Raw genomic sequence first — 12,457 nt, forward strand, 5'->3', positions numbered from 1 at the left:
TCCCTCTTCGTCCACTGCTTGATCTGGGTCGCCTTCACAGGTGTCTCTGACAGCCTCTCCAATGAAAACACAGTCTCTGGAGGCACATATGTAGTAACAGGTGTCTTAGGTAAAGGTAGTCAACTCAGCGCATCGGCGTTTGCGTTATCCCCACCCACTCTGTACACTATAGTGTACTGGTAGGCTGACAATGTAAGAGCCCAACGCTGTTTCCTGGCTGAGGCTAGCAGTGGGATGCATCTAGTCTCACTAAACAGGCTTATCAGTGGTTTATGGTCCATATAAATTGTAAATACGTGTCCAAAAAGGTACTGATGAAAGCGTTTGACCGCAAAAACAATGGCCAAACCTTCTGTCTAGCTGTGAATATCCCTTCTCAGCAGCTGTCAGGGTACGTGAAGCAAAACCAATAGGCTTCTCCGAACGGTCCTCCATTACATGTGACAGAACTGCCCCGACTCCATAGGGCGAGGCATCGCATGCAAGGGTGATCTCCTTGTCTGGGTCATAGTGAACAAGCAGCTTCGCTGAGCGGAGGAGTTCTTTCACCTCCTCGAAAGCTTTCTCCTGCTCTTCACCCCACTGCCACTTAGTGTCATTGTGAAGCAGCTTATACAGTGGGGTCTAAACCCTTGAGAGGTCAGGAAGAAGCTTGCCATAATAATTCACCATGCCCAAAAATGATTCGAGTTCTGTGATGGTCTTGGGTCTTGGGTCTTGGGGCCTCCTTAATAGCTCTCACCTTGTCCTCCACAGGGCAAAGCCCCTCAGCTGTGATCTTGTGTCCTAGGTAAGTCACACTCGATGCCAGGAACACACAATTTCCACGTTTCAACTGCAGCCCTGCGTCTCAGAGCCTCTTCAGCACCTGTTCTAAATTAGCCAGATGCTCCACCTCCATAGCCCCCGTGATCAAGATATCATCAAGGTACACTGCTACGTGTGGAATCCCCTGCAGCAAAGTGTCCATTGTCCTTTGGAAAATGGCAGGGCTGGACTCCACTCCAAACACCAGGCGATAGTACTTGAATAATTCCTTGTGCGTATTAATTGTGACGTACTCCTTTGAATCCTCATCGAGCAGCAGCTGTTGGTATGCGTGATTCATGTCCAGCTTTGTGAACTGCTTACCCCCCGACAGGGTCACAAACAGGTCATCCACCTGTGGCAATGGGTACTCCTCCAGCCTAGAGACCTGATTCACCGTAAGCTTATAATCCCCACATATCCTCACCGTTTCATCTGCCTTCAAAACTGGAACAATGGAAGTCACCCACCTTGAAAACTGGACAGGCTCAATAATGCCTAGCTTCTATAAATGTTCCAGCTCCTCCTCGACTTTGCCTTTCATGACATCAGGCACCGACCTGGGCTTAAAAAAACGTGGTGTTGCCTCAGGGTCAACATGGAGTTTCACTGTCACGCCCTTCAGTGTTCCCAGCTCGTCCTGAAAAACGTCCCTGTACCGCTGCAGAATGTCCTCCATCGTGTGTGCATACTTAATTTCATGCCAGTTTAGCTGGATTTTGCGAAGCCAATTGCAACCCAAAAGACTGGGCCCCCTGCCCTTAGCTATCACTAGCCTAGCTTCAGCCTTCTGAACCCTGGCTGAAAGGTCCACATATAACACCTCTAAATGAGGTATGGGCTGCCCTGTATAGGTCCTAAGTTTGAGCTTTGACGGTCTGATGGGAGGCAGGTTGGACCCCTATGTCCTCCTAGGTCTTCTCAGTAATGACCGATACAGTAGCCCTGAATCAATCTCAAACTTCATGTTCTTTCCCCTGACAGTGACTGTGGCATAATATGGTTCAGGTGGTTCCTCATCTGTTTCCACTCTAAACATGTTGTAGGCACACGCTGCCTCTTTATCTGCATCTTCTAGATAGTGTGTGGCTGCCTGAGCATGTTGAGCTTTCCCCTGCCCAGGTTTAATCTTACCCTTTCAACTTCTGCACTTTTTAACTAAATGTCCCTTTTTGCTACAAGCATGGCAGACAGCGTCTTTGAAATGGCAATCATTTACATAGTGCGTCCCTCCACACCGGAAACATTCCACCTGCTTTGCCTGTTTACCAGTCTCCCTCCTGACTTGGTGCACTACCGCTGACTGCGACCACCCCCAAGTCCTTTCTGGATATCCTTGACATTATTAGCAGCCATCTCCATGCCTTGGGCAATCTCTAAGGCTTTCTTGAAAGTCAACGGTGGGGTTTCCCTTAACAGGCAGCGTTGTTTGCCATCATTATTAATGCCGCATACCAATCGATCACAGAGCATGTCATTCAACACCGCTCCGAAATCACAATGCTCCGACAGCTGTCGAAGCTCGGCCACAGACTGACCTGGCTTCCTGAAACGGCTGTGAAACTTACACTGTTGGACTATCACAGAAGGTTTTCGATTGTAGTGGTTCCCCAGGAGCTTGACCAGTTCATCATATGGAATGTCCCCCAGTTTCCATGGTGTGGCTAAATTCCTTATTAGCTTGTAAGTCTTTGCACCACACGCACTCAGGAGAATAGAGCACTTCTTAACCTCCTCAGTAATTCCATTTGCACAGAAAAAGTGTCCCATCCTTTCCTCATACTCTGGCCAGTCCTCCGTCACATCCACAAAATCAACGATAGTCCCAAACGTAGCCATCTGAACGTGAGGCCCCTTATTAGCGCTGCTGCTCCCACTCGAAACGTGCCGACACGACCACAAAGCCAGTTTACCTCATCGCCAAAAATATGTGGTAACTTCTACATTGAAAAGAACCACTCGACAATTTCATGCCCAAAAGAATGACTTTACCTAAACGGCAAAACCCGATATTTATGTACAGAGGCTTTCAGAACCCGTACGGCATGGCAGGAACACTCTTTACAAAAAGCACACCGGAAGTAAAAAAAACCCATTATCCTAATTAGTATTAACTTACTTTTAATACTGCTCACAATATAACATACTTCTTTCAACCTTGGGATTCATCTCCTTACAGGTTCATAGCAGCTAAGTTAATACAAAAATTCCCAAGTCCATAACTTTATTTAGGACAGCAACTAAATAACATATCTAGGCAGGATAGGGAAACTGCTTGGATGAAGCCTCAAATCTAGGCTGCCTCTGTCTTTTCTAGTGATTCAGGTAGATAATAAGAATTGTATGGTGCTAATTAAATACAAAAAAAGTTCTTCTAGGGCCCTGACTAACACAGCTAGGAATGAAGTGGATTATCAACATTCACTGTAAAATAATCTCTGATGGAATCTTAATCCAATTTACAGAGTAGGATGAGTGTAGAGAAAGTTAATGCAAAAATGCTACTTTTTGCAAATATTTATCGGGTTGCAAATGAAGCTGCCAAAGTATTCAAGTTGCATTACAGAGAAGTCAAAAGGCTGCCAGATATACTGCACTGCCAACACAGAGACTTTACTTCAAACCAACCAGCAGCTTGCAGAAATGAAAACCTGGAGTTGAGTTTTCCCCCATTTGTTCACCTCACTTCCATCTGATGTCATATAAAACTCTACTCTAAAGATTTTGGTACACTGTCAGTACTACACAGTGGTCTCAAATTAACCCAAAAATGCTATTTAGGTTTGCCAAAATGTTATTATATACACCACATTAATTGCACAATTTTTATGAATGTGTAATTGAGCTGGTTGACATGGCATTACAAACAAGTAATAGCAGGCCCAACATTAGATCATCCACTTAAGGTCTGAGTTCTTCATTCAAGTGGGCTTATTTGCTGTAACAGGCTCAAAGTAATAGCTTAAGAAACAATTTTACTGCATCAGCTGCATGCTGATGATCAGTGGCACGAAACAATAACAAATACTTTATCACTACAATTAAGAGTGAACTGCTTATTCTGCATTGTTTCAAAATGTGTTTATTTTGCTTATTTTAAATAGATCAATATAATACAGTGGACTGGCACATTTTCAATAGAATTTTGCATAAAATATTCAATGACAAAGTAATTTAATAAGTGGTGACAACTTTCATTTTGTAGTTGCACACACTGTCTAAGAGAAATCTAACTGTAAATCAGTTTGAAGATTGGCCCTGAAGATCCAATTGTTGCTGGCACCTGATTAACTTGGCAAAGGAGCCATTACTGTCCTAAAGCATTAAGTTCAGAATGGTGGCATCAGCACAATTTTTGCCATGAATAAGATTGGCCAAAACCTTTGCTTTTGCGAAAAAATCACAAAAGCAACAGAAATCTAGAAGTTAAGAACCTCTACATGGAGCAAGTGTGACAGGAGATGATCGTGTCTTTTTAAACGTCCAAAATGCCAGTTGTCTGGCACACAGTGCTTATTATTGCATTTATAACCTCCAATTTGTTGATTCAAGCTTTGGCTTGCATTCATTTGTTGGCTACAGCTCCAGAACATCTGACAACAGCTTCAAAGAGACAGTTCTCTAGCAACTAAAATTTTACGCACCCTTAACTTTAAATATTTGAGGAGGAAAGGACATGGAATTCTACCTTGTCTGCAGCTGAGTTCAATTTCTTTGTTAAAAAGAAGAACCATACATGTGACCAGTCTTGTCTAACTGCTTGTGCTTCACTGGTCTGACACTCTTCAACGGGAATCATGGGACTTTAAGAGGTAATTAACAATGGGAACCCTGTACCCCTCTAACAGCCATCATATACTGTAGAATGGTCAATAGTAATGGAGAAGGAGAATGGGATGGGGTGGGGGGAAGAATTCAACACAGAATCAGACAATGCAATTCCAGGAAAAAGGAAGGTGGTGATAGGAGAAAACACTGGCTTCCTCTAACAGCCAGGTATAAACGGACTCAAGTGTACCACTTAGTCCTTCAAACATTTCTTCAAATAAAAGCAGCAAAATTCAAGCCAGCAGAAGGTGGTTTACCCAAGAACAGAAAATCAAAGAGGAATACTATGCATTTCGACAGCCAGAGAGCCAGATAACCAACACTTCTATGATCACTCCTGATCACTCTGAGGAAAATGAGTGATCAAGAGAACCCATATACCTATTCTTAAGAACACTACATGCTGCATCCTGGCACAAAATTATTTCCCAATGATCTTAGGACATTCTATCATCTCACTTACTCTTTGTGGGAAACTATTGTTTGGCTTGTTTAACCACTATATTTGGATTAGTGTCATTAAAGAATCCATTTCAAAAATAATTTCTTCACTGGGAGAACTTCGGGATGCGTTTGCGTGATATATTTTTGCTTAATTCATTTGTATATAAGATATGGAAATCTCTAGCAGATCCAGCATTGACTACCTATCCATAGTTGCTTTTGGTGGGACATTTGCATGAGAGTACTCACACTACAACACTGACCAGGAAAAGAAGGCAGCACTTGTGAACCAGCTGGGGTTTTAACACCACTGTAGTCACTGTCATAGGGATGATCTATCATTTTCCACCCCAGTTTATTTAGATCTTAATTTTAGCCCACAATCTATAGTGGGATTTGGCCTAATCATTTCTAGATTGCTTGTAATTTCTCTGGAGTATAAAATTGGTTTTGATGAAAGGTCAGTGCCAGATACTACCAGGCACACTGTGTAAACACTTTTAATTTTATACCAAATATTCTTTTCTTATGGAGTTCCTCAGGATCAAGGATGCCTTTCCATTTTTGAGGGTTTTGTGGCTGATGAGGCTAATGTGGCACCTCCAGATTCTACTACAGGTAAAATTGTACATGCTTGAGGGGATGCATAGTGGGTAACTTACGAAGTAATCTGCTCCTTCTTTTGTTTAGGGACTCAAAGATTTTTGATGACAACCTATTTGGCAATCCACTTTGAACTACCATAGGCTCTTGATTAAGTTCAGTTGGGATATTAATTTCTTTCAAGAAGTTTTGCAATTTCACATCCTCTGCCAGAATTTTCTGGGACAATGCTTTGGGATACAGTCTTGGGCAAGTGTACAGTAGGGCAAGGATCTCTGCTGCTCAGGTTTGGTGGCATGACCTTCTCAGATGTTCAAAAGCTAGTACCCTGATGGATATTGTGAATTATCAATGTCTGCTTTCTCCAAGATGTAGCTCCTGAGATTGGGAAGTGATGCACTTTTACCTGCATGTTTTTGTAGATCTTTATTGATAAAGAGTGGTGTTGCACAGTGTATGGAGTTTGTAGAGTTAAGTCTACAAGTTAATTCAATGTTAAGTCCAGGACCCAGCATGCAGTGCAACCACGAAGAAAGCATGTCAGCCCCTCTACTTCCTTAGAAGTGAATGAAAATTCAGCATGACAACCAAAACTTTAACAAACTTCTACAGATGTGTAGTAGAGTGTATATTGACTAGCAGCATAACAATGTGGTATGGAAACACCAATGCCCTTGAATGGAAAATCCTGCAAAAAATTAGTAGATACAGCCCAGTCCATCAAATATAAAGCCATCCCTTCCAGTGAGCATATCTACATCCACCCACTTCTCTCTGCTGCTATCAAGAAGGTGGTACAGGAGTCTCAACTTCACTAGCCCCATTGTTGAAATGCTCCCAGAATCAATATACCACTTTCAAGAACTCGTCACTTCATGTAACCATATAACAATTACAACACGGAAACAGGCCATCTCAGCCCTTCTAATCTGTGCTGAACTTTTACTCTCACCTAGTCCCACCGACCTGCACTCAGCCCATAACCATCCATTCCTTTCCTGTCCATATAGCTGTCCAATTTAACTTTAAACGACAACATCGAACCTGCCTCAACCACTTCTGCTGGAAGCTCGTTCCACACAGCTACCACTCTCTGAGTAAAGAAGTCCCCCCTCATGTTACCCTTAAACTTCTGTCCTTTAACTCTCAACTCATGTCCTCTTGTTTGAATCTCCCCCACTCTCAATGGAAAAAGCCTATCCACCTTAACTCTATCTATCTCCCCCCATAATTTTAAATACCTCCATCAAGTCCCCACTCAACCTTCTACGCTCCAAATAATAAAGACCCAACTTGTTCAACCTTTCTCTGTAACTTAGGTGATGAAACCCAGGTAACATTCTAGTAAATCTTCCCTGTACTCTCTCTAATTTGTTGACATCTTTCCTATAATTCGGTGACCAAAACTGTACGCAATACCCCAAATTTGGCCTCACCAATGCCTTGTACAATTTCAACATTACATCCCAACTCCTATACTCAATGCTCTGATTTATAAAGGCCAGCATACCAAAAGCTTTCTTCACCACCCTATCCACATGAGATTCCACCTTCAGGGAACTATGCACCATTATTCCTAGATCCCTCTGTTCTACTGCATTTTTCAATGCCCTACCACTTACCATGTATGTCCTATTTTGATTAGTCCTACCAAAATGTAGCACCTCACATTTATCAGCATTAAACTCCATCTGCCATCTTTCACCCCACTCTTCTAAATGGCCTAAATCTCTTTGCAAGCTTTGAAAACCTACTTCATTATCCACAACTCCACCTATCTTTAGTATTATCTGCATACTTACTCATCCAATTTACCACCCCATCATCCAGATCATTAATGTATATGACAAATAACATTCATGTTCTCCATACTTAATGCTTATTATTATTTCTTCCGCTCTATACGTGAATAATTTGTATTTGAGTGCCCAAGTCTTTCATTGATTCTATTACATATATTATTCTATTATGGATTTGTTGAGTATGCCCGCAAAAAAATGAAAATGAATCTCAGGATTGTATATGGTGACATATATGTACTTTGATAATAAATTTACTTTGACTTTGACCTATTCTCTCACACACTTCAGTGAATGAATCACTGATGACCAGGAGCTGGGGCACTGAACCTTATGCATGGGAGACCTGATTCATGGTGTGGAAGTTATGTAGTTCAAACAGTTTACTATTCACCTTGCAAGTCAGCTTCATTCCAGTGGGAAACTTGTTGGAGGTGGGGTGCCACATACTGGGGAGATGACACTGCCTTTCTTTATACCTACTTGCATTTAAATTGGATCTATTATTACTGCCTATATGCCACCATGCAGCAAGGTGAAGATGGTGTCTGCAGGCAGTAAACCTTATCAAGGGGGCTCCACAAACCCTCTTAACTGACAAGACCCAAAGACTTTCACATGGTCAAAAAAAAAGCCTATAACTCTTGATGTTGCCGCTATCTACGCTCACATTTAGGCACGTGACCAAGTGGTTAAGGCATTGGACTAGCGACCTGAAGGTCGTGAGTTCGAGCCCCAGCCGAGGCAACATGTTGTGTCCTTGAGCAAGGCACTTAATCACACTCTGCGACGACACTGGTGCCAAGCTGTATGGGTCCTAATGCCCTTCCCTTGGACAACATCGGTGGCGTGGAGAGGGGAGACTTACAGCATGGGCAACTGCTGGTCTTCCATACAACCTTGCCCATGCCTGCGCCCTGGAGAGTGAAGACTTTCCAGGCGCCAATCCATGGTCTCGCAAGACTAACGGATGCATTTGCTTTGCTTTACGCTATTTAGGCACACTCACTAAATATGCATCGGTCAACTTAACATATTGGTTAACTGAAGTTCTCAGTAAGCACATATGGTACACACTCCACTTAGTTGGATTTCTTAAATTTAAAATTGAATTACATTCTTTGGTATAAGCTGAGGCAGTGATTATAAGACTCGAGATATCAAACTTCAACTAGACTGCACTTTGAGTATTGTATACAGATCTAGTCACCATACTACTGGTAGAATGTAGTAGCAATAGAGAGAATTTTGCTTGGAATGGAGGGTTGGAGTAAAAAGGAGAGATTGTGTTGGCTGGATTTGCTTTCACTGAATGGTGAAGGTTGAGGGATAAAAGGTTTATAAAAAGGGCATAGACAAGATAGATAGTCAAAGTATTTTTCCTAAGGCAGTTAAGAATTAAGGTTTAAGGTGAGTGGGGAGAAATTTATAGTAGACCTCAGGAGTATATTTTTCCAGAGAAGAAGGTACAGAATTCCTGGGAGAAACTGCTAGAGGATGTGGTGGAGACAGATTCGATGACATTGTTTTATAGATGTTTGGACAGCTGTGTGGACAGCTAAGGCACAAGAGGATACAAGACTTATGTGGGTAAATTGGATTAACATAAACAGACATCATGGTCAGAATGAAAAACTGAGTCAAAAAGATACATTTTTGTGCTACCTAATACCATTATACCAAAGCTGAGGTTGAATGAAATTAGAGAATGGAGAGAATAACTTCTATATCTACGCTCCAAAAATAACAATCATCGTTTGGCATTCTTCCAAATGAACAATTTTCCTCATAATTCAGAGTAAGCTACAAGTCAACTACAATGCATCTTTCTTTCTTATTTTGCACAGAATTCACTGGTTAGCTTTTCTCTCTACTAGCTTGCTCAGATTTTATTCAAAATCAAAACATAGTGATTCATCTAAATCTGAGCTCAAAACAGAAAATGCCAGAAACATTCAGCAGGTATGCAGAGGGAAACAGAATGAAAGTTTTATATGGCCAACCTTTCTTCAGGACTTCTAGTTTTATCTACTCCCCGTTCTGTTGGAAGCCTCTGATCTGAAATATTCACACATTATCTTTCTCTAAACATACTGCTTAACTGATTTTTTTTTTTTTTGCATTGTCTCTTAGCATTTCAGGTTCCTAATATCTGCAGTATTTTTCTTTTGCCTATTCTAGATAAACCATTTTCTTGACATCAAATATACACTGAACATAATGTATCTAGCCAACCAATCCAAACTCCTATATAATCAAATTCAAAGAAATGTTGCCCACTCACAAATGTCACTCTTACCACCAGAGCTTAAATATTCAGCTTACCATTTGATATGTTTCGTTCAACATCTAATATCCAACACAAGCTTAGAGCCAGGAAGTCTATGATATAATTAAGGTCCACAATATAATTGGTAGTCTCATCATTTTGAAATGTTTTTCTCATGCTTTTATTCTTACAGATCACTTAATACTTAATCTACTGAGGAAAGAAATAGTTAGCAAATACATTCAGATTTCATTTTGAGAGACTGAAGATAATCATCAAGTTTGAAGATTATTTAATTAAGTTTGCAATTTTTCTTTCACTGGATTGAGAGTTTTCCTCAATTGCTAAGCTTCAATAAAGGCAATGGATTTGCACCATTATGTAAGGAGAAGAGGAAGATGGATGGATTTGAGAGTTTTATGTCATCATACACTCTTGCCTTCTTTTGTAGATTATATTAACGTGTTAATTTTGAGTTATGTAAAGCAAGTCATATAAAGCACTTTACTTTTTAAGTCTCAAACAACTGAAGACCTATAAACCTAAATATGGCCTTTTGCCTCATTAAAACAATGATTTATGTTCAGTACATTTGCTGTTGTTTTATACTTTTCATCCTGAAGGAAGAACAAAACATTAACTGTCAATCTGCAAATATCTCATTAACACTGCTAAATAATTGGTGCTCCAGGCAAGTCAAAAGCCCTGTTGCATCTTATTATCAAACATACTTATGAGAAAAGAGAAAAGCAAAAGCTGTAAATTTCACATGGTAGACAATGATTCAATTCGATATCTTCATACAGTTCTGAATAGCTTTCAATTCGCCCTGCTGACCCACCTTCATGCTCTTGCTGCAGGCACATGGTCAATTCCTGAATGGTAGTTTTGTCTACAGCAGACTGCACTCTCAGGTAGTCTAGCTCCTCACTAAGGTTCATACTGCAAGGTAAGAAACCAGACATCCGATTACTGGTAATCTCAAGTACAGCTGTTATGTACAACAATACTTCTACAAAGAGAATATTTTTAAGTAATTTGGTTACTCAGGAACTAGGAAGAGCCAGAGTTGATGAGATATTCTCCAAAGTAAAAAAGCTTATTTGGTTTATTACCAGTAACCATACTAGCAATTTTTACACTATCTGCATTTATTTTTTAAAAATCCTTTCAATATCAATGATTGATTTTTCACTTAATTGCCAATCAGAATGCATGATTATAAACATGCTCCTTTGAATTTACTTTGACATGTCTGCTATATTGTCATGACCACATTATAAAAACACTGATTAAATGATATTCAATGGCAGTTTTATCTAAAAGCAACAACATTCTATTAATAGCATATTATAATTATCATATAAAATACACAGTACAATTTGCCAACCAAAGTTGACACTTATGGTTCATTTGTGCCTTGTCCCATCCAGCTTCGTTCACTCTCTCTCCCGACCCTTGAATCAGCATGGATTTCCATTCCTGTGGCAGCAAGTTTTCATAACTGCTTTAGTTGAAAAACAATTTTCTAATTACCAACTGGATTTTGCAGTGACTATATAATCTTATATACAGTATCACACAGGTGGTGACCATCTAGTTCTATTTATTAAAATCTCCCATTGATACCAAACCTTCTTTTTTACATATTTGCCGATCAAAATGGCTTAATTATAAACACACTACTTTCAAGATTCTTTGATGTCTATTATATTGTTATATATTACCTGTCACTGGGCAATGAACAGATTTTTCAAGATGTCTATAAGTTGACTCCATAAGTCAGACAATACACAAACATCACTTATTATGGTACCATATTTCCACTGTACTGTATGCGAGGGCGGGAAGGAGGAGAAGCAAGCGGGGGGGGAGGTGGGGCAGGCGGGAGGAAGGGCAGGGCGGGCTGGGGCGGGCTGAGGAAGGGAGGGGTGGGTGGGGAGGCAGAGTGGGCAGGCGGAAGGAGGCAAAGTGGGGGGGAGAGTGAGGCTATATGGGGATAGAGGAATAGGGGTGAGGGGTTCTTTAAAAATATTTATTTCCCTGTGACCCATTATCTCACACATGCTTATTAAGAACCTCCATCACCTGACACTCCTCCAACCTAATATGCTACAGATAACTTATGCCAATCTATTAACACAAAGAGAACATGCAACTTTCTCACTGACAGCATGACTGGTTGGAACCACCCTACACAATGACCCAACAGCACAACAGACAGTGCTTGACTCTCAGCCACAGTTGCTGCTGGTTGGAATTTACACATTCTCTCCCTTGGTGATCTTCTCGCATTCCAAAGATGTGCCAGTAAATTAACTGATGAAGTCACAGTCAAACAGTATAGAATCAGTTCCTTTGGCCCAAATGGTCCTCTCCCCTCTATACATACATTGTCCAAGGATGCTTTCCTGAATGCAGACTCCTATTCCACTCCATCTAAGCCCTTAACAGTAAAACCATCTCAGTTTATTGCAGAAAAATTAAAATTCTTTGCTATGACAATCCTATTATTATTTCAACTCTCCACAATCTCCCCGTATATTTTTTCTAATTCCTGTTGAACTCCGGGGGGGTTAAAGTACAATCACAACGTCAGCATTCCCTTTACCCCTTTCTTCTTTCTCAGCTCCATTCATAAAGTCTCACCAGATGATCCATCAGTATTTTCATCTCTGACTACTGCGGTGACACTCCATGTAATGCA

The 12,457-nt window shown here is 40.8% G+C and overlaps 1 protein-coding gene across 2 annotated transcripts in view; it reads right to left on the reverse strand.

The window, feature by feature from the left end:
- Window positions 1-12,457, reverse strand: part of cntln (centlein, centrosomal protein) — a 529,511-nt gene that overhangs the window by 293,885 nt on the left and 223,169 nt on the right. For both annotated transcript variants that reach the window (XM_072258219.1, XM_072258220.1), the window contains one exon: window positions 10,592-10,692. In XM_072258219.1, coding sequence (XP_072114320.1) covers window positions 10,592-10,692 — 101 coding nt within the window. The remainder of the gene's footprint in view (window positions 1-10,591; window positions 10,693-12,457) is intronic.

The sequence above is a fragment of the Mobula birostris genome, chromosome 5 (assembly GCF_030028105.1).
Source record: "Mobula birostris isolate sMobBir1 chromosome 5, sMobBir1.hap1, whole genome shotgun sequence".
In the NCBI taxonomy this organism is placed as follows: domain Eukaryota; kingdom Metazoa; phylum Chordata; class Chondrichthyes; order Myliobatiformes; family Myliobatidae; genus Mobula; species Mobula birostris.